Source organism: Anser brachyrhynchus, assembly GCF_964034855.1.
Source record: "Anser brachyrhynchus genome assembly, chromosome: 30".
In the NCBI taxonomy this organism is placed as follows: domain Eukaryota; kingdom Metazoa; phylum Chordata; class Aves; order Anseriformes; family Anatidae; genus Anser; species Anser brachyrhynchus.
In genome coordinates this window covers 744,921-767,575 of record NC_137723.1, presented here as the reverse complement: position 1 = coordinate 767,575, position 22,655 = coordinate 744,921, and the positions used below count along the sequence as shown (strand labels likewise).

The window sequence follows — 22,655 nt, the reverse complement described above, 5'->3', positions numbered from 1 at the left end:
GCAGCAGCCCCACCCCCGTTGCCCCCCCGTGGGCACCGTGGAAATTTCGTCTTCCAATGGCTTCTGGAAGCTCTCCTGACGTCACCGGTTGCTGGACAGATCCCGGTCCCGAGCATTGCGAGACACAATCTGCCCTTAGTGGAGCCGTGTTGGCTGTCACCAATCACCTCTGTGACCTCCATCAGCCTTGGCTAATTTCCAGGAGAATCTGCTCCGCTATTTGGCTGGGCACAAAGGTGAGACTGACTGGCTTGTAGTTCCCTGGGTCTTCTTTTTTTTTTTTTTTTCCTTTTTAAAAATGGGTGTTATGTTTCCCCTCTTCCAGTCAGTGGAAATTTCATTGGGCTGCCACAGCTTCTCGATTATAGTGGGCAGTGGCTGAGCAGATATATTCAACAGTTTCTTCAAGACTCATAAATGTATCTCATCAGGTCCCACGGCCTTGTGCACCTTTAGTTTCTTTAGATGGTCTAGAACCTGAGCTTCTCCCCATTGCACCTCACAGAATCCATGGGACACCCATTTCCCCCCCTGCCCATAGATTCCTCATTTTCCCCCTGCCTTCTAGGGTCCCATACCCTCCACAGCCCCGTAGCCCCCCCCCCCCCCCCCCACTGCCCCGTAGACACTCATATCCCATTTCCCCACAGCACCCTCCCCTTCTGTTTCCCCTCATCCACGTGGATCCTTGATCAGGGTCGATGCCCTTGGGGCCTGTGGGTGAACCTAGACATCCACCCCCCCCCAGTTAATGATTGACCCTCACTCCAGTGTCTTTGTGTCCCTGGCCCTGGCAGCCTCACAACATCAGTGCCATGGGGTCTTGCTGGGCCTTTGGCCTCCTCCTCCTCCTCTCCTTCCTGCCACTGATGGAGGGCAATGCCCAGGACCCTGAGTATGGGGCTATGAGGCACCTATGGGACTGGGAGGGTGGGCTATGGGGTTGGGGGTGACTGTGGGGCATCTGCGGGGCTGGTGGGGACTATGAAGGCCCTACAAGGTCTGTGAGAGACTACAGGGCAGCTGTGGGGCTGGGGAGGCTGTGGGACTGGGAGCAACTATGGGGCAGTTATGGGGTTCGGGTGCTATGGAGCCCTGTGGGAATGGTGGGGGATTACTGTGCACCTGTGTGGCTGGGGGGGGGGGAGGGGGGGGGTTACAGGTCTGGGGCTGTATGGGGTTCCAATGGGATCTGGGAGGGGTTATGGACCTCTATGGGGACTGTGGCATCAGGGTGCTTATGGGGTCTGTGAGGGACAGTGGGACACCTACCTGAGGAACAGGGGAGGCTAAGAAGCAACTCTGGGGCTGGTGGCAGCCATGGGTCAGGCAATGCCTCCCCCAGGCTTGTGCTGGTGGCCCCTCGGCGTGCGGCTCTTGGGGCACCCCTGGGGCTGCTGGTGGCAGCTGTGGGGCCGGTGACCGGGACAGTGACAGCGTGGCCTGAAGGCAGCCGTGGGGCAGGGCCCTGTGCACCCCCGACCCCCTTCTCCCTTGCATCCCACAATGACTTCAACCAGCTCCTGCACATTGAGGTACAGGGACATGGGGGCACTGGGGGCATGGGGGCACTAGGGGACATCCTTGTGGAGCACAAGGACTCTGGGACATTGCTACGGGGTAGCGGGATTGAGGACACCCTCACAGCACACAGGGACACAAAAATGTCCCTGTGGGCTGTGGGGACACAAGGACACGTGCCCCTACATCCTTTGGGTCTCCCCTTCCCATGTCACCCTACACCTCTTCCCTGGAGCCCCCATGCCTGCAGTGTCCCCCCTGCCCCCCAATGTCTCCTGTGTCCCCCATGTCCCTCCCCATTCCCCATGTTTCTGCCATGTCCCTCAGTGGCCCCCTATGTCCCCCTGTGTCCAACCATGTCCTCCATGTTCCCCCTGATGTCCCAATTCCCCCCATGTCTCCATTTCCCTCTATGTCCCCATGTCCCCCCCATGCTCCCCTATGTCTCCTGTGTCCCCAATGTCCCTCCCTATCTTTCATGTCCCCCCATATCCCTCCATATCCCCCCTGCCATGTCCCCATTTTCCCCCTGTCCCCATCTTCCCTGCATCCCTCCATGTCTCCCCAGTGTCCCCATGTCCTCTGCAGGTCACCCCAGTGCAGGCCGAGCGCTGTGGGGTGCTGCGGGGGGCTGGGGGCCGGGTGCTGCTCCTGGAGGCCCAGAGTGCCCAGCTGCCTCCCCCCGGCACCCGGCTGGTGCGGGTGGCCATGGGGGGGTCCAGGGGCCACCTGATCATCCAGACTGACAAACCCCTCTACGCCCCCCGCCAGACAGGTGAGCCCCTGCCCACCAGATCCATCCCAGATCTACCCACATCCCCCCCCCCAATTCACCCTGAATGCCCCAACCCCCTAAATCCATCCCCAATCCATCCCGAATTCCACCCTCAATCCCCCAGATCCACTCCAATCCACCCCAACTGGCCCAAATCCACCCAATTACCCAAATCCCTCCCAAATCCTCTCCAAATCCTCCAATCCATCCCAAATGTCCCCCATGCACCCAAAGCCACCAAATTCCCCCCGAATCATTTCCAAATCCCCCAAATATGTTCAGAATACTCCCAACCCCCCAAATCTATCCCAAATCCACCCAATTTCCCCTTAAATCAACCATTATCCCCCAAATCCACCCCTAATCTTCCCAATCCATCCAAATCAGCTCAAAACCTCCCAACCCTTCCAATTCATCCCAAATCCTCACACTTCCATCCCAAACACCCCCAATCCACCCAAATATCCCCAGATGCCCTCATTCATCCCCCATACAGTTCTTTGCATGTCTGTATATCCTTTCTTGCACCACATACCCTTCCATGAGCTTCCTATATTCTATATTCCTATATTCTTCTACAACCCCCTGTACCTGTTATACCTCCACGTGTCCCTACATATTATTCCGCACCCCTATAGATCTTCCTGCACCCCTATATATTACCCTGCAGCCCATGGAGCTCCCTGCAACCCCATAAACCCTGCAAGTTCCCATATGTCCCTATGTCCCCAGTGCGCTTCCGTGTCTTCTCCATGGACCCTGACCTGCAGCCAAACCCCGAACCCATCCTGGTCACCATCACGGTATGGGCCCTATGGGACTGTCGCTGTGGGGTGGCCCTATGGGGCTGGGACAGCCTATAGAGCTGGGGCTGTTGTGCTAGGGTAGCCCTATATGGGTTATGGTTATGGAGCAACCCTATGAGGCTGGGATGGCCCTATAAGGCTGGGGCTGTGGGACAGTCCTAGAGGATTCGGGTGACCCTAGAGGGCTGGGGTTTTGGGGCTGAGTTTGGGCCCTATATTCTCTCTGTGCTCCCCAGAACCCTCTGGGGGCGCGGGTGCGGGAGGGACAGCGGGTGCCCCTGGACACCGTGTTGAGCGACCAGCTGGTGCTGCCTGACATTGCCCTGTAAGTAGGGTGGGGGGGACTATTGGGCTGGGGGGGCTATGGGGCAGTAGGGGGACGTGGGGTGGTAGTGGGCTGTGGGGTGGTATGGGAGGATATAGAGCAGTGGGGCTACAGGGGGCTGAGGAGGGCTGTAGAGGTTTGTGGAGTGTTATTGGGGCTGTATTTTTGGGGTACTGGTGAGGCTTAGTTGTGCACAGTGGGGTGTCATGGGGCTACAAGGGGTTGGGGGCTATGGGGTCTATAGAAGGGCTATAGGTGGCTGGGGGTTATGGAGGCTGTAGGGAACTAGGAGCCATAGGGGTTAGAGGGGAATACGGGGGGCTACAGGCAGAGATAAAGAGGGCTGGGGGCCGCAGGTGAGCTGGAGGGGTGTGGGAACTATGGGGTTATTGGGGGTACTATAGGGGCCATAAAGGGCTTACTGGGGACCACTGAGGCCATAGGGGCCATAAGGCGCTATTGGAGACTATAGGCGTGATATGGGGGCCATTGGGAACCATAGAGGTTATAGGGGGCTATGGGGTCTATTGGGGACCATAAGGGCTATAGGGGGCTAAAGGAGCTATAGGGGGCTATGGGGGGGCTATAAGGGACCGTAGGGGCTACAGGTGCCCCCGTGTCCCCCAGGCCGGGGACGTGGCACGTGCGGGCCCAGCTGGCGGCCAGCCCGGACACCAACGGCTCAGCTGCCTTCGAGGTGCGCAAATACGGTGAGTGGGGGTCCAGGGGGAGGGAATGGACCCCTGGCTGGGGACCAGTGCTGGGTAAGGGGTTCCCCTAATGTCTGCATCCCCCCAAAAACCCCACTGCCTCCCCCAGCCCTGCCCGGCTTCGAGGTGCGGATCCGCCCCGAACCACGCTTTGTGGTGCTGAACAAGCCTGAGCCGGCCCCGCTGCGCGTCCACCTCCACGTCCAGTATGAATCCAAACCCCCCGGAACCCCCCAAATCCCCCTTAAAGATCCCCAGGGGCCTCCCGGTCTGCCTGGGATGCCCGAAATCCTCCTTACATCCTCCCAGCTCCCCCCCAGCCCCCAGATCCACAACCCCCTAGGACCCCCATCCTCATGGTATCCCCCAATCACCACCCGGGGCCCCCCAAATCCCCTCTGTGACTCCCAACAGCCCCCACGACCCCTCAAAGCTCCTCCAGGACCCCTCCAAAGCCCTTCTGGACCCACTCCAGCCCTCCCCATCTCTCTCACCCCTCCCAGGACCCCAACCCCCTCCCATGAACCACCCACCCCAGGACCCCTTTTGGGCCTTCTCAGCCCCCCCAAACTCTCCAGGGGACCCCACATCCCCCCTGATCCCCCCCCAGCTGCCTCCCCTGCCCTTCTGGGCCTCCCCTAACCCCAACCGAACCCTGACCCTGGATGACCTTTGCGGTCCCCCCCAACCCTATTGATCTTTGGGGACCCCCAGGTTCCCCGACGGGGCACCCGTAGGGGGCCACGCGCAGCTGCGCGTGGGGCTCCTCAACGCCGGGGGCCAGGGGGGACAATTCCTGCGGGGACTGGAGCAGCAGTGCCGGGTGAGCATCACCCCGGGACCCCCAAAACCCCGGGGGGAAGACCCCAAATCCCCCCACCCCTCCCATCCTTGGGACCCCCTAAACGCGGGCGTGCCTCAATTCCCCATTCATTCTCTGGCCCCGCCCACCGTTTCTGGCCCCGCCCACCGTTTCTGGCCCCGCCCACCGTTGCTAGGTGACCGAAGGCCACGCCTCCCTGGACGTGTCCCTGCTGGCCGTGGCCCGTGCCCTTGGCGTGGCGCTGCCCGACCTGCAGGGGGCGCGTTTGCGCCTGGCGGTCGCCGTGGTGGAGGCGCAAGGTAGGGGCGGAGCTAGGGGTGGGGCTAGGGAGGAGGCGGGGCCTGGCGCGGGTGGGGGGTTGTGGCTAGGAAACTGCGGGGGTGTGGCCAAGATGATGGGGGTGCGGCCAGGGCGGTGGGGGCGTGGCTGAGATGGGCCTCAAGGGGCCGTGTCCCTGCGGGGCCGCGGGTTCGAGTCCACCCCAGGCTGACCCCTGCGACACCGGGTGCAGGCGGGGAGCTGGTGGAGCAGGAGGCGATGGTGGCCCTGGTGGCCTCGCCCTGGGCCCTGGACCTGGCTGAGACGCCCCGGTTCTTCGTGCCGGGGGCTCCCTTCACCCTCCTGGTGAGCTCGTGGGAAACGTGCGAGCCCTCGTGCATGCTTGCGCGAAGCCGTGTGAGCCCTTGTGTGTGGTGGTGCACACTCGTGCATGCTTGTGGGAGGTGGTGTGTGCTTGTGCACAGCTCTGCAAGCCCCTGTGCATCGGTGGTACATCCTTGTGCAGGGTTGTGCATGGCCATGCAAGCCCTTCTGTGTGGTGGTGCATGCTTGAGCATGCTTGTGCAAGGCCGTGCAGGGAGGTGGGCGTGCATGCCTGGGGAATGCTCATGCAAGGGGTGCACAGTTGTGCACACTTGTGCAAAGCTTTGTGCACATCCTTGTTTTTGAACACTGCTCCCCACAGGGCCGGGTGCTGCAGGCCGGGGGAGAGCCGGCCCCTGGCATCGGGGTGCGGGTGACAGTGGGGGTGACAGGGGCCACCCCCCCACCCCCCATCGAGTTTCGGGCTGACACCACCGGTGCCATCGTCATCCCCATCAACGTCCCCAGCGGAGCCACGGCCCTCGACCTCAGTGTGAGTGGGGACATGGGGGACATATGTGGACATGGGGATATGGGGAAACATGGGGAAATGGGGGGACATTGGTACATGGGAATATGGGGACATGGGGGACATTTGGATGAGGCGATATGGGGATATAGGGACAAAGGTACATAGGGGTATGGGGACATAGGAGCATGGACGTATGAGGGCATGGGGGGACATAGGGACATGGGGACATGAGAATATAGGGATAAGGGGACATAGGGGACATTGGGGACAGGGGGACACAGAGGCCACAGGGACACGGGGGGACACGGGGAGCATGGGGTGCTGTGGGGGACTACAGGAGAAGGAAGGGGACCCGGCTGCCATGAGTGCTCTGGGTCCCCCCCAGGTTGAAGCGGGGCAGGCAGATGGCCCCCCGGCCCGGGCGCAGATGACGGTGGCCCCAGTGGAAGCGGTTTCGGGGCGCTTCCTGCTGCTGGGGGGCCCGGGGGGACCCCTGCAACCTGGGGAGGTGCTGAGGCTGCAACTGCGTGACCTGGGCCCCCCTCCGGCCCCCCGCCTCTTCCACGTGCTGGTGAGCTCCACGCCCACGGGACCCCTTGGCATCCACCCGCTCCCTCAATGGGGACCCCCTGGGGCCCCCACCAGGGACCTCTGCAAGCCCCCGGGGCCATGAGTGTGTGTGGGTGCATGGCATGTGCTGCATGTGCGTGTTGCAGGGTGCATGCATGTGTGTCATGCATGCATGTCATGTGTTGGATTGCATGGTGCACGATGCGCACTGTGTCACACGCATGGTGCACGTCCCGTGTGCAGATCCCGTGTGCATGGCATGCATTGCATGCTATGTGTGCATGTTGTCATATGTGCATGGTGTGCATTGCATGTTATACGTGCATGTTGCCATGAGTGCATGTTGTGGGTTGCGTGTTGCGTGTTGCACATGGTGTTGCATGCATGTTGCATGTCCCACGTGCACGCTGCATGTGCATGCTGTGCATTGCATGTTGTGTGCGCATGCTGTCAAGCATGCATCTGTGTTGCGTGTTGCAGGTTGCATGCACTGTTGCACATGCATGTTTTGTAGTGTATTGTGAGCGCATGTTTAACACACATCGTCCTGAACATGCATATCACGCACTGCATGCTGCATGTACACACTTGCATGCCATATGCTGCATGCCACGTGTTGCCCCTTGCATTACGCCCCACGGGCTCCCTGCTTACCACCCCCTGTCCCTTGTCCCCCTGTCCCCATGTCCCCACGCAGGCAGTGGCACGGGGGCGGCTGGTGGCAGCCCAGGCGGTGCAGCGGGGGACGGTGACGGAGGTGACGCTGCCGGTGACACCTGCCATGGCCCCGCGGCTCCGCATCGTCGCCTTCTTCCAGGCCGGGGGGCAGCTGGTGGCGGCCAGCTGGGGGGCACCTGTGGGGGATTCCTGCGGCGGCCAGGTGCTACTGGGGGCACTGGGACATATTGGGGGGGGGGGACTGGGAGCTGCTGGGGGCACAGAGAAACACTGGTGGGGGGAACTAGGAGCTGTTGGGGGTACTGGGACATACTGGGGGGGGGCTGGGAGCTGCAGGGGGCACTGGGAAATACTGGTGGGGGGGAACTGTTGGGGGTACTGGGACATACTGGGGGGGGACTGGGAGATGCTGGGAGCACTGGGATGTACTGGGGGGAGGGACTGGGTGCTGCTGGGGGCATTGGGAAATACTGGTGGGGGGGAACTAGGAGCTGTTGGGGGTACTGGGGCATACTGGGAGCACAGGGAGGGCAACAGGGGGACCAGGAGCTGCTGGGGCAGTGGGAGCACTGGGGGTACTGGGAACAGCTGGGTGCACTGGGAGCACTGGGAGCTGCCGATGCCCATACTGGTGCACACTGGAGCGGCAGGGCTGTGGCAGGTGCGGGTAGTGGTGCCCCCGCCAGGGCCCGACCTGCGTCCCCAGGCCTCCCTGACGGTGACAGTGACCACGGGGACCCCAACCACCGTGGCCCTGGGGGCAATCGACACGGCCGTGCTGGCGCTGGAGCCGCGGCACCGCCTTGGCCCTGCCAAGGTGACACCCCAAACCCCAAACCTTGCACCCCCAAAACCTGGGGACCCCCCCTGAAAAGCCAGCACCCCAAAACCCCAAGTCCTGGTGAACCCAAACCCCCCATACCCTCATCCCTAAACCTGACACCCCCAAACCTCACAGCCCCCCAGCCCTGGGGACCCCAAAACTCGCTGTCCTAAAGCCTGAATCCCAGCACCCCAAAACTTAAAAAAACAGCCCCCCCCAACCCAGGGTCCCCAAAACCCAGCACCTGCCAAAAAAACAGCACCCCAAAAACCCCAAAGCTGTGAGGACACCAAACCCAGACCTCCCCCAAACCCCCCAAACCATGCACCTTGAAATCCAATACCCCAAAACCTCACGCCCCTAAACCCCCAAAACCCAGGACTTCCAAATCCCTAAATCCTGGGAACCCCAAACCCAGCTCCCTAAAATCCCCAAACCTGGCACCCCAAACCCTCAGTGACACCAAAGCCTACCACACCCTCAAACCTGATGGTGATGCCCCAAATCCCCCTGTACCCCAAAACCCAGAACCCCAAGTCCCAGGGACCCTCAAAACCCCTCGGTCCCCCCTAAATCCCATGGACCCCCCATATTCCCCAAATCCCTGCAACGCCTTGGTGATGCCTTGTGGAAATGGGGCCCTGGGGATACGCTGGGGACACGTTGGGGACATGGGGTGACTCCCCCCCATGCCTTCCAGGTGAAGGCAGTTTTGGGCAGCAGCGATTTGGGGTGCAACCCTGGGGGGGGCCCCAATGTTGCTGGGATCTTCAGGGCTGCGGGACTTGTGCTGGGGATGGGGGGAGCCACCCCTCCCCTGGGGCCAGGTGAGTAGGGACGAGGACATGGGGGACATGGGAGAGTGCGGGGGACATAGGGAGACATGAGACATGGGCAGGCTTGGGGGGCATGGGGGGCACAGAGGACATGGGACAATGTGGGGGACGTGAGGGACATGGGAGGATATGGGGGACATTGGGGGACATGGGACATGGTGGGGACATGAGGATATAGGGGACATGGGGGTATGGGGTGGATATGGGGACATTGGGACAAAGGCATCATGGGGGACATGGGGTTATAGGGGCATGGAATGGGGAGGGACATGGGGATACGGGAGGACATGGGGACATTGTGACATGAGGACATGGGGGACACGGCTATGGGGGGGATGTGGTGACATTGGGACATGGGGATATGGGAGACATGGGGACGTAAGGGGTCATGGGGACCTGGGGGGCATGAGGATATGGTGGCATTGGATGTCCCCCTCCCTAGGTCCCGGCTGTCCCTCGTCCCCTCCCCGCCAGCGGCGCTCGCTGGAGCTGCTGCAGCTGCTGGAGGAGAAGGGTGAGTGCTCAACGTCACCTTGTCCTTGTGTCACTGCATCCTCCTGCTGCCCTCCAGTCCCAGCCCCTTGCCCTGTCCCCCTCAGTGGTGGCTTTCAGCAGTGGTCTTGTCCCCATCCCTGTTCCCAGGTCCCCACATATCCTCCTGCCATGGGCCACAAGTGACCCTTGTCCCCATCCCCATCCTTGTCCCCGCATGCTATGGCCGTGGTGTCACCTCTGTCCCCATGTGTCCCCGTGGTATCACCATGTCTGTGTGTATCCCTGTGACATCACCCCTGTCCCCATATACATCCCTGAGATGCATGGTGTCACCCGTGTCCTTGGTGTCCCCATGGTGTCACCCACATCCCCGTGCATTCCCATGATGTCACCCAAGTGTCCCCACATGTTCCCATGGTTTTACAGATGTCCCCACATGTCCCTGACCTATGTGAGTGGCATCGCCTGTGTCCCCAAATGTTTCTCTGAGCTGGGCATGTGGCGTCACCTGTGTCCCCATGTGTGCCCCCGTGGTGTCACCCACATCCCCACACATCCCTGTGATGTCACCTGCATCCCCGTGTGTCTCCCTCAGTCATGTTCATGGTGTTACCCACATGTCCTCATGCATCCCCATGGCTCCAAGGTGTCACAGATGTCCCCACATGTCCCCACTACATGTGGCATTGCCCATGTTCCCATGTGTGCTGAAGGTTGTGACCCCCATCCCCATGTGCCCCTGTGGTGTCACCCTGACCTGTCCCCATGTCCCCTTGTGTGTGTGTCCCCTGCACCAACCGGGTGTGTCCCCACGTTCCCTCAGCGGGGCAGTGGCGGGGTGACCCAGCGACATGGCGCTGCTGCCGGGATGGAGCGACAGCGCTGCCACTGCGGGCGACGTGTGACCAGCGGGGACAGCGGGTGACAACAGCCGGGGGCTGTCGTGATGCCTTCCTGCACTGCTGCGCCCTGGCCCGTGACTTGCGCCGGCGGGGACGACCCGGGGGGTTGGCACGAGGTGAGCACGGGTGGCGGTACATGGGGACATCCCAGATTTGGGGTCCCTGTGGGTGGCGATGCATGGGGACTTCCCAGATTTGGCGTCCCCGTGGGTGATGGTGCATGGGGACATCCCAGATTTGGTGTCCCTGTGGGTGGTGCAGCGTGGGGATATCCTGGACATGGGTACCTCATGGGAGCTGGGGACATCTCAGATGTGAGGTCTCCATGGATGGGTGGCAGTGCATGGGGACATCCTGGACAGGGGGTCCCCCATGGGAGGTGCTTCATGGGGAAAACCCATACACGGGGTCCCCACGGGTGGTGGCACGTGGGGACATCCTGCACATGGGTATCCCTTGGGTGGTGGTGCATGTGGACATCCCAGATTTGGGGTCCCCGTGGGTGGCAGTGTGTGGGGACATCCTGGACGCGGGGACCCTGCGAGTGGCAGTGCTTGAGGACATCCTGGACATGGGGTTCCCTGGGTCCTGCAGTGCTGGAGGCGGCGCTGGAGCAGCAGCTGCTGGATGACGAGGAGGTGCCAACCCGGAGCTTCTTCCCCGAGAGCTGGCTGTGGCGCAGGGTTCCTGTCGATGGCTCCGTTCGGTGAGAATGCAGGGACACCCGATGTTCCCCCAGCCCCGTGTCCCTGTGTCCATGTGTCCCACATCTCTGTGTCCCCAGGATCTCAGTGCTGCTCCCAGACTCCATCACCACCTGGGAGATTCAGGCTGTTGCCATCATCCCCGGCCTGGGTGAGTGTCACCACCTGCCCTGGTGGCCCCATGTGGTGGCTTCTCCCAGTGGTGACCTGTCCCGTCCATGTCCCCACCCCCCTGTGGTATCCCCATGTCACCCTTTCCTGCTGCCCCTGTCACTCCTCAGTGACATGGCCACCCCATGTCATGCCACCATCCCTTGTTCCCCATGGTGTCACCGAAGGGCAGTGTCCCCATGTCTCCCATGGTGTTCCCATGTCTCTGTGGTGTCTCCGTGTCCCCGTGTCTCCCATGTCCCCCCATATCACCCCCACGTCCTCATGTCCCTATGCTGTCTCCATCTCCCCCGTGTCCCTCCATGCCCCCAAGTTCCCATGGTGACCCCATGTCCCCATGACCCCTGTGTCCCCCGTGTCCACGTGTGTGTGTCCCTGCCCCATGGTGACGGGGTGCTTGCAGGGCTGTGCGTGGCTGTGCCCCAGCGGGTGACGGTGACACAGGACGTGCGCGTGGCCCTGCGGCTGCCCCCCAGCACCCGCCCCCGCGAGCAGCTACAGCTCCAGCCCCTCATCCACAGCAGGCTGCCCCGCAGCATCAACGTGAGCACCCCAAACCCCCCGGACACCCCGTAGGCACCCTCTGCCCCACAGAAATTCCTTCTTCCCTAGAGGTACCCCCTGCACCTGGATAACCCTGGATAACCCTGGATAACCCTGGATAACCTGCTGCCCTGTAGATAACCTTCTGCCCCCATACATACCCACTGTCCCATAGATACCCTGTTCCTTCCAACAGATACCCCAAAGATCCCCCCTCTGTCCCATAGATATCTCTCTGTGCTCCCTGGACACCCCATGCCCTATAGATATCCCTTCTGCCCCATAGATAACCCCTGTGACACACAGATACCCCTCGTGCCCTGTGCATCCTTTTGTACCCTTCTGACCCATAGACACCTGCTGCCCCATAACCACCCTTAGCTCCTACCCGTCCGGTGGCGGCGTGGGTGACAGTGATGGTGATGCAGGTGACAGTGACGCTGTCAGTGGCTGAGGGCGTGTGCGCGGCGCTGGACGGGGCCCCCCAGAACCTGGAATTGCCTCCAGGGGGCGCTATTGCTGTGCCCCTCACCTTGGTGGCCTTGCACCCTGGGGATGTTCCCATCACTATCACTGCCCGCGGGCCCTGGGGGCTGAGTGACCGTGTCACCCGCATCCTCCACGTCGAGGTGAGAATTGGAGGTGTGGCCCCTCTTGTCACCTGGATCCCTTCCTGGTCACTGGCACCTCCTCCTGTGTCCCCTGGACACTGTGGTTCCCTGGGGGCTCAGGGACACCAGGTCCTTGGTGGTCCTGGACATTGGGGTCTCCTTGGTGCTCAGGGACATAGGGGTCCCCTTGGGGCCCTAAGCACTGGAGCTCTCCTTGGCGCTCAGGGCCACCAAGTCCTTGGTGGCCCTGGATACTGGGGTCCCCTTGGGGCTCAGAGACACCGGGTTCTTGGTGGCCTTGGGCTCTGAGGTCCCTTGAGGCTCAGGGACGCTGGGTTCTTGGTGGTCCTGGACATTGGGGTCCCCTTTGCACTCAGGGACACCAGGTCCTTGGTGGCCCTGGGCACTGGGGTTCCCTTGGTGCTTGGGGACATAGGGCCACTGGTGGCCCTGGACACTGAAGTCTCTTTGGTGCTTGGGGACACGGGGTCCCTACTGACACCTGTTCCTGTAGCCCGAGGGTGAGCTGCACCTGGAGGAGACCAGCTACGTCCTGGACACCGACAGTCAGTCTGAGGACTCAAGGGTCTAGCCTGGGGGACCCAGGTGACCGGGGGGGGACACACAGGGTTGTGGACCCCCTGACGCACTGTCCCTGCAGACAAGCAGGGCAGGACCCTGGAGCTGCCGGGGGATGTCCCAGCCGAGATTGTCCCCGATGGGGATTTCAGCATGAGCATCCGCGTCACCGGTGTGCGGGGACATTGGGATGGGCGCTGGGGACATGGGGAAGGGGATACAGGGATGGAGTTATGGTGGGGACATGGCGTTGGGTGTTGGGAACATGGTGGGGACATGGTGGTGGGGATGTGGTGGGCATCTGGTGGTGGGGACATGGGGACAAGTGGGGACATGGGGATGGGGACACAGGGTGGGGACATGGGGACCATGCAGACATGGAGGTGGGGGCATGGGGATGTGGGGATGGTGGGGACATAGGGATGGCTGTTGGGGATGTGGGGGTGGACATGGTGGGGACATGGGGACAGGGGACAAGCAGTGGGGATGGGGGAGAGAGACTTGGGGGTGGGTATTGGGAACATGGTGGGGCCACAGGGGGGGACAGGGGTACGTGGTGGTGGGGACAGGAGGGACAAGGGGACATGGGGAATGTAGGGATAGGGAGATGTGAGAACGGAGGTATGTGAGGACAGGGGGACATGGGGGTAGGGTGGTGGGGACATCAGGTGTCCAGCCCTGATCGTATCTCTGTCCTTGCCCCTGTGTGTCCCCATATTCATGTGTGTGGCCATGCCCCCATGTGTGTCCCCGTGCCCCTGTGTGTTCCCCTGTGCATGTCCCACGGGTGTCTGTGTCCCTACATTCCCCCTTGCCCACGTGCATGTCGCCATGTCCCTGTGCATGTCCCCATGCCTGTCCCTGCATCTCCTGCGCATGTCCCCATACACGTGTTTGTGTCCCTGTGTATATCCCCCACTCATGTCTCCACGCCCACCACATGTCCCCATGCACGTCCCCATGCCTGTCACCGTGTCCCCTGCCCTGCACAGGCCGGGTGCCGGGCTGGGCACTGCAGGGGGCTCTGGGGGTGGGGGGGACACTGCTGCGGGCCCCCCGGGGCTGCGGGGAGCAGTCGTTGATGGTGCTGGCCCCCGCCGCTGCTGCTCTGCGCTACCTGGATGAGAGCGAGGGATGGGCGCAGCTGCCCCCCGGGCACCGCCAGCGTGGCCTCAGCACCCTGCAGCAGGGTGAGCAGGGCATGGGAGCACTGGGGGGGTACAGTGCCCTTTGCAGGGGTTGCAGTGCTCTGTGAGGGGGGCTGCGATGCTCTACGGGGTGTGCAATGCTCTATAGGATATGTAATTAGGTGTGCAATGCTGTAGGGTGGGTGTAATGATTTATGGGGTGTGCAGAATTCTATATAGGATATGCAATTAGGTGTGCAATGCTATAGGGTGGGTGTAATGCCTTATGGGGTGTGCAATGCTTTGGGGGGGGTGCGATGCCTTATGAGGTGTGCAATGCTCTATAGGGTATACAATGGGGTGTGCAATGCTGTAGAGGGAGTACAATGGGGTGTGCAATACTTTAAGGGCTGTGCAGTGCTTTAGGGTGTGTGCAACGGGGTGTGCAATGTTCTATGGGGTGTGCAATGCTCTAAGGGTTGTGCAATGCCCTGCAGGGTGTGCAGTGCTATGTGGGGGATGCAATGGGGTTTGCAATGCTCTGGGGGGTTGCAGCAGTGTGCGCAATGCTCTGGGGGGGGGGGGGGGGTGGTGCATTGCCCTACAGGGGGTTGGAAGTCCAATGCAGGGGATCAAGGCCCCACCAGTGGCCCTGGTGACTCCCATGTCCCTAATGTCCCCCATGTCCCCACAGGCTTCGAGCGGGTGCAGAGCTTCCGCAAGAGCGACGGCTCCTACGGGGCCTGGCTGCACCGGGGCAGCAGCACCTGGTGAGGGGGGAAGCAGGGACGCGGGGACATGTTGGGGGGGGGGACACGGGGACACGGTGGCGGCTGTCCTGGTGCAGGCTGACGGCGCTGGTGCTGCGTGTGATGGCCCTGTCCCGTCCCTACCTGCCGGTGGATGCCGATGGCCCCAGCACGTCCCTGCGGTGGCTACTGGGACAGCAGCGACCGGATGGCGCCTTTGTGGAGCATGAGCCCGTGATACACCGCGAGATGCAGGTGGGTGGCCACTGGCTGTCTCGTGTCCCCATGCCACGTCCCTGGGTGACGTCTTCCTGCCAGGGCAACGCTCCTATGTGATGTCCCCACGTGAGGGTCCTGCACCACGTTCCCTTGCAATGCACCTGCACAAAGTGCCCGTGCAAGGCGCTGTGCAGGGTTCCTGTGTCATTGCCCCATGCAGTGTCCCCATGCCATGTCCCCATGCAAACGTCCTCATGCAATGTCCTCATGGAGTGTCCCCATGCCATGTCTCCATGCCATGTCCCCATGCAAACATCCTCATGCAGTGTCCCCATGCAACGTCCCTATGCAATTCCCATGAAAAATCCCCACACAATGTCCCCATGCAATGTCCCCATGCACCGTCCCACTGCAACCCCCCATGAGACCCTGTGTCACCCCCACCTGGCTGTCCCTGTGTCCCCAGGGCAGTGTTGGAGACCCAGGCCCGGAGGCCACTGTGTCCCTGACTGCCTTCGTGGTGGTGGCTCTGCACAGCGCCCGTGTGCTCCTGCCGCCGGACAGCCCCGAACAGCCACTTCTGGTGTGTCCCCATCCCCTCCCCATGTCCCCATGTCCCCTCCCTGTGTCTTCAATGCCCCCGTGTCCCCTTCTGGTCCTATGGGCATCTTTGTGCATCCCTCACGTGTCCCCTGTGGTGTCCCCCTGTCTGTCCTTGCATCCCACTGGTGTCCCCATGCTCCCATGTCCCCAAGTCCCAGTCCTGGGCCCCATCCCCTGTCCCCACACCCCTGTCATATCCCCCATGTCCCTCATGCCACAATGTCCCCCAAGTGTCCCCCATGTCCTCATGCCCCCACATATCTCCATGTTCCCCATATGTCCCCACGTCCCTCAGTGTCCCCCCATGCTCCTTGTGTCCCCAGTGTCTTCCATGTCCCCCCATGTTCCCATGTCCCCCCATGTCCCAGTGTCCTCACATCCCATGTCCTGCTGCCGCAGGACAAGGCACTGTCCCAGGCATCCACCTTTCTGCGGGGCCACGTGGAGACGCTAGGGACCTTTGGGACGGCCATCACGGCTTACGCGCTGGCACTGGTGGACACCAGCCCCCCAGGGCCACAACCCGCTGTGGAGCGCTTGCGTCGCCTGGCCCGCACCGCCCACGGTGAGCACACGGCATGGGGTCACTCCCATGCCTGAGTCCCCAGAGGTTCGTGGCTTCAGAACAACTTTCTTCCCATGGGTTGGTGGCTCCTGGACACCTGGGTCCCCATGGATTGGTGGCACCTGGACGCTTGGGTCCCCATGGGTTGGTGGCTCCTATACATTGGTTGGTGGCTTCTGGGCTCCTTCTCCCCATGGGGTGTTGGTTTTGGGTGTCCTAAGGCATTGATGACCCTGCCCATGGGCACTGTCCCTTGGCAGGGGGTCGGGCACAGTTCTGGCCAGCCGGGGGTCCTGCTGCCACGGTGGAGGCGACGGCCTATGGGCTCCTAGCGCTGCTGCAGAGCCGCGATGTTGCCGGCGCCAGCCGGGTGGCCCAGTGGCTCCGCGAGCAAAGCAACTACGGCGGTGGCTTCCATTCCACCCAGGTGCCCAGGCGCTGGGAGCACTGGGACACTGGGGTCCCCTGAGGTGGGGGTATCTCAAGTGTCTGGGTCCCCTGGGACACCTGAGTGCCCTGGGCTGGATGTGACCAGGACACTTGGGTGCCCTGGGGTGAGGGTGACCCAAATACTTGAGTGTCCTGGAAACCTGGAACGCCTGGGTCACCTGGGGTGGGGGGTGACACTTGGGTCCCCAGGGGTAGAGGATCTCCTGGATAACTGTGTCACCTGTATGACTGGGTCCTCTGGGGTGGGGGTGATGCAAATGTTTGGGTGTCCTGGACATCTGGGTGCCCTGCGACACCGGTGTGTTTGAGGTGGATGGTGCCCAGACACCGAGGTCCCTAGCCCACCTGGACTCCTGGACCCACAGGACACGGTGGTGGCGCTGGAGGCATTGGCCCAGATGTGGCTACAATGGGGACGTGGGGCCAGATCTGGGCTCAACCTGGGGCTCTCCTGGCCGGGGGGGATCCGAGGAGGTGCTGGGGGCACCCAAGTGACACTGGAGCCTGGCCTGGAGCCGCTGGAGCAGGAGCTTCGGGTGGGTGTCATGGAGGAACATACAGGGGGACATGGGACACTGGGGATGTGGGGGGACGTATGAGGACATGGAAGACATGGGGAGATGTGAGGACATGAGGGACATAGGGTGAACAAGTTTGGGGGACATGTGGGGACGTGGGTGACATTGGGAGACATGGGGGGACATATGGGGACATGGAAGACATGGGGAGATATGAGGACAAGAAGGACATATGGGGATCAGGTTTGGGGAAGATGGTAGGACATGGAGTGCGGGACACAACTAGACATGGGGTATTGGTGTCCCTTGTTCCTTGCTCTGACCCCATATTCCTCCACACCCCCGTGTCCCCCAGGTGCCCTTGGGCAGCCCGGTGACGGTGAAGGTGGAGGGACACGGTGAGGGGACCCTCACGGTGAGTGGCTGATCCTGGACACCGCCTCCGGTGATTGGCCCGCTCCTGAACACCGCCTCCCCTCACCGCTGTCCCCAGGTCCTGCGCCAGTTCCGCCTGATGTCACCCCCCAACGCCACCTGCCAGGGGCTGGGCCTGGAGGTGGCCATCACCGGCCCCATACTCTACCAAGGTGAGGCCCTGCCCCCACGGGCCCTGCCCACTGAGGCCACGCCCCCACTGGCCCCACCCCCTTCCTGCAAGGCTTGGCCTTTCAAGTGGTTGCCTCCTGCAGACGAAGAGGACTACGAGGACTATGAGGAGGAGGCGGAGCTTGAGGGGAGGGCGGAGCCTGCAGGAGGGGCGGAGCCTCCGGAAGGGGTGGGGCCTGCAGGAGGGGCGGGGCTTGCAGAGGCCGCCACCCCCCTGAGCCCCATGGCCTTGTGGGACGCCCGGCGGCGGCGGCGGCGGGACGTGCGCGACCCAACTCGCGAGGTCGCCTTCCTGGTCTGCTTCTGGTGAGAGGCAGGACTTCCTGTCCATGGGGCAGGGGGACTTCCTGTGTCAGCAGGGTTCGTGGGCGGGACTTCCTCTTCCACCCTCAGGCCAAGGCTTCCGCTTCCTAATGGCCATGCAGGGGCAGGACTTCCTGCTGGGCTGGGCCTGTGAGGGTTGGACTTCCTGTGGCTACAGGAAGTTGTGGGCAAGACTTCCTGCTAGGCCGGGTCTGTAAGGGACCGACTTCCTGTTGCTGCTGGAAATTGATGGCGGGACTTCCTGCTTGGCAGGATCTGTGAGGGCTGGACTTCCTGTGGCTGCCCGAAATCGGGGGCGGGACTTCCCCTTGTTTGGGGGGGCGGGGCTTCCCACCACACCCATCATGGGGAGCTTCTCGTTTTGGCCACAGTTATGGGTGGGACTTCCTATTTCCATGTTTCTGTGGGCAGGACTTCCTCTTCTGCCCACCAGTTGGGGGCAGGACTTCCTGGTAGTCCTGGCCTGTGAGTGGCGTGGGTGGGACTTCCTGCTTGGCCCATGCACGAGGGCAGGACTTCCTGTTTCACTGGGGTTTCGGTGGTCTACTGGGGTGGGACTTCCTGTTCTGCCTCGTGGCCCCGCCCCCTGATGGGCGGGGCTTGGCTGTAGGCGGGTCCCAGGTGCAGGTCTGGCGGGAATGGCCGTGGTCGAAGTCTCCCTGCTCAGCGGCTTCCGGCCCCACCGGCCTGACCTGGACAAGGTGGGGGGCACTTGGGTCCCCCTGGGGGCAGCGGGGGGCACGGTGGGGGGAGGTGGCAGGGAATGGGAGTTTTGGGGGGGGGTGTTGGGGGGGGGGGTGCTGTAGAGGGGTGTAAGGGTGATGGGTGGTGAGGATTTGGGGATAGTTGAGGCCTGGGGGTGTTGGGATTTGGGGGTGTTGGGGTTTGGGGACATGGGGGTGTTGAGGTTTGGGGGTGTAAGGGTGGCGGGGTGGGTTGTTGGGGTTTGGGGAGATTGGTCACTGGGCATGCGGTGTGGGGGATGTTGGGCCGTGGGAGTGCTCAGGGGTTGGGATGCGGGGGCGTTGGGGTGGGGGTGTGTTGGGGTGCTGGGGTGCCAGTGTCTTCCCCCCAGCTGCGGGACGTGGTTGATCGCTGGATAAGCCACTACGAGCTCGACGGGGCCCGGCTGGTGCTGTACCTGGACGAGGTGGGGGGCACAGGGGGTTGGGGGGCTCTGGGGGACAATGGGAGGAGCTGGGAGGGACTGGGAGCAGTGGGGAATTGGGGATTGGGGAGGGACAGGTCCCCTGTGTCCCCCCATATCCCCACGTTCCCCTATGCCACCGTATATCCCCAATGTCCCTGTGGACCCCCATGTCCCTACCTGTCCCCTTGTCTCCCCATGTCCCCACCATACCCCACTTCCTCTCCATATTCCCCATGTCCCCAGGTCCCCCCCCAGCGCCAGTGTCTCAGCTTCGGGGCAACGCAGGATGTGGCCGTGGGGCAGCTGCAGCCCGCGATGGCGGTCATCTATGACTACTACGAGCCAGGTAGGCGGGGCCTCCATGGGTGGAGCCCGGGGAGGGGACATGTCTGTTCAGACTCCTCCTTCTGCCCCACCCAGCTCGGCGCTGCACCGTCTTCTACAGCGCCCCCCGCAGGAGCAGCACTGTGGCCACCCTCTGCTCCCCGAAAGTCTGCGAATGCGCACAAGGTGGGCCCCACATCCCCCAGACCCAGGGGACCCCCCACCAAAGGGACTCCCCACATCCTGGACCTCATCACCACACAGTCCCGGGGAACCCCACGCTGGGTTCCCCCCTCCACACATATTCGTGGGGTTCAAGGGGGCAGCTGGGGTTCGGGGGGGGGAGGGAACAGTGGGGTTCAGGAGACACCGGGGCAATGCGGGGACATGGGGTCATGGGAAATGGAGGAACACGGGGACATGGAGGACATGGAGAGAACTTGCAACCAGGTATCGTGGTGTGGGGGGAGGAGAGCTAGGGTTTGGGGGTGTCCTGTTGATGTGAGGGAGTCGTGTTGATTTTGGGGGAACCCTGGTATATATGAGGGTATATATGAGGGGGGTGGATGCTGGGGGCTCCAGGGTTTCACCTAGCCGTATTACCCCAAGGTGGGTGTCCCCGGGCCCAAAAGGGGTCGCAGGAGCTGACGGCTGATGATCGCCTTGATTTCGCCTGCTACAGCCCCCGCGTTGACTACGGTGAACCCCCAAAACTGCCTACACCCCCCAAACGGGCTGCACCCCTAACCAGCTGCACCCTGAACTCCACTGTAACCCCCCAAAACCCAGCGGCTCCTCCTGAGCCCCACAATTGTTTCCCTGCTCTCCTTGAACCCCAGTTCCCACCCTGAACCCCAGTTGTCCCCCCCTGACGCCCAAGCTTCTGCTGCACCCCTGTAACCCCTGGCACCCATAACCCTGTTGGGCTGCACCCTGTATGGGGACACTCCTTGTCGCCCGTAACCCCTGTGGTCTCCATAACTCCCGTGACCCCCATGACCCTCATGGTCTGCCCCTTCCCCAGCGCTGGTGGTTCAGGTGCTGACCCAAAATGAGGTTGGGGCTTTTGTGGGGTTCGAGACGGAAATCCAGGAGGTTCTGCTGATGGGTGAGATTGGGCAGACTGGGAGGGACTGGGAGGGATGGGGGGTGGGCCTGGGGGAACTAGGAGGTGCTTTTTGGGGAGACTGGGAGGGACTGGGAGCATTGGGAAGGAATGTGAGGTGAAACTGGGAGAGACTGGGGGTTGAGACTGGGGGAACTAAGTCTGGTAGGGATGGGGTGGGTATACTAGGGGGACTGGGAGGACTGGGGGAGATTGGGAGGTGAGTCTTGGGGGGGGTATTGGATTATAGTGGGCCAAACTGGGATGGCCCTAGGCTGCATGGTGTGGGGGGCTGGGCTATACTGTGGGAAAACTGGGATAGACTGGTGTATATTTGGAGGCACTGGATGTCCACAAGCATAGCATGGAGAAATCTTGAGTCATAATTGAGGGTACTGGGTTAGACTGGGCCATGCTGGGGTGGTCCTGGGCTGTAACTGGGTGTGGCTGGGCCATGCTGTGGGGCACTGGGATGTACTGGGCGATATTAGGGTGGCGCTGGGCTGTACAGTGAGGACTCTCAGCCGTACTGGAAGAACCTGAGGGTACAGTGGGCCATACTGGGAAAACCTGGGCAGAGCGGGCTGCGTGCTGCACTGCAGAGTTACTGGTGCATACTGGTGCAGGGCAGGATGCAGCGGCGGCCCCTGGGGAACGGCGGCGGATACTGGTGAGGGAGAGCTGCACCCTGCGCCTGCGCTCCCCCAACACCTACCTGGTGATGGGGTTGGACGGGGGGACACGGGACCCCCAAGGACGGTGAGAAGGGGTCTGAGTCCCCACGTGTCCCCATTGGCCTATGACCCTGTGTCCCCTCATGGCCCCCATATGCCCCTTTGCCCGCCCCACGTACCCACGTCTCCCTGTAGTTTTGTGTGCTGCCGTGTACTCACGCCGCTGTGTACCCCTATGTCCCCTGTGTCCTCATGCCTCAGTGTCCCCATGCCTTCCTGTCCCCCATGTCCTCTCATATCTCTTTGCCCACGCCATGTCCCCCCATGTCCTTGTATGTCCCTGTGTCCCCATGCCTCTGTGTCCCCCTTGTCTCCATGCCCCCGTGTCCTCCATGCCCCCATGCCTCATGACCCCATGCTCTCTTGTCCCCCCATGTCCCCGTGCCTCTGTGTCCCTGCTGTCTCCGTGACCCCATGTCCCCTTGACCCCATGTCCCAGTGTCCCCATGACCCCCCACATCCCCATGTGACCACAACCACCATGCCCCTCCATGTCCCTGTATCCCTATGCCCCTGTGTCCCTCCCCGTCTCAATGTCCCCCAATGTCTCTGTGCCCCTTGTACCAGTGTATCCCCAATGTCCCCATGTCCCATTGTCTTCCTGTCCCTGACCCTGTGTCCCTGTCCCTAGCCCCCAGTACCTACTGGGCCCCCAGTCATGGGTGGAAGAGGTGCCATCCCCTGCCCGCTGTGGGGCCACGCGGCTGCGGAGCCGCTGTGCCCAGCTGCAGGACTTCCGCTACCGCCTTGGCCAACTGGGCTGCCAGCTGTGAGCTGGGGACACTTGGTGCCGTTGGAGGACACCCATGCTGGGGCCAACTGGGAGCAACTGGGATTTACTGGGGGCAACTGGGAGCAACTGGGACCACACTGGGAACAACTCAGACTGCACTGGTTTTAATTGGGACCCTACCTGGATCAACTGGGGTCAGCTGGAAATAAACTAGTGTCAACTGAGACCGTGCTGGGATCAACTGGAACCATGCTGAGGCCAACTGTGAGAAACTAGGAACTTCTAGGGCTAATTGGGAGAAACGGGGACCATGTTGGGGGACACAGGAGAGTGTAGGACCATATTGGGGGACACTGGGAGCTTCAGGCAGCACACTGAGGGAATCTGGGCCCGTGCTGGGGTCAATTACCCCGTTTAGTGGATGAGGGAAAGGATGTGGATGTTGTTTACTGGAACTGTGTT

General features: G+C 62.1%; 1 protein-coding gene across 1 annotated transcript; it reads left to right on the top strand.

Annotated features, from left to right (window-relative positions):
• Nucleotides 1–749: 749 nt before the first annotated feature.
• Nucleotides 750–22,417, top strand: LOC308184197 (complement C4-like). The gene is made up of 41 exons (XM_080571028.1): nt 750–895; nt 1,346–1,535; nt 2,110–2,296; nt 3,029–3,099; nt 3,339–3,427; nt 4,055–4,137; nt 4,247–4,343; nt 4,852–4,960; nt 5,136–5,259; nt 5,472–5,584; nt 5,925–6,095; nt 6,460–6,645; nt 7,342–7,524; nt 7,984–8,139; nt 8,846–8,972; nt 9,424–9,495; nt 10,300–10,494; nt 10,973–11,084; nt 11,163–11,233; nt 11,657–11,796; nt 12,225–12,425; nt 12,922–12,973; nt 13,069–13,158; nt 13,979–14,176; nt 14,808–14,883; nt 14,961–15,117; nt 15,548–15,664; nt 16,084–16,249; nt 16,510–16,676; nt 17,065–17,235; nt 17,573–17,632; nt 17,711–17,804; nt 17,907–18,129; nt 18,758–18,848; nt 19,223–19,297; nt 19,541–19,643; nt 19,718–19,807; nt 20,231–20,320; nt 20,646–20,729; nt 21,353–21,485; nt 22,092–22,417. The coding sequence occupies exons 1-41, from the start codon at nt 816–818 to the stop codon at nt 22,231–22,233; spliced, it is 5,136 nt and encodes a 1,711-aa protein (XP_080427154.1). The 5' UTR covers nt 750–815; the 3' UTR covers nt 22,234–22,417.
• Nucleotides 22,418–22,655: the final 238 nt, after the last annotated feature.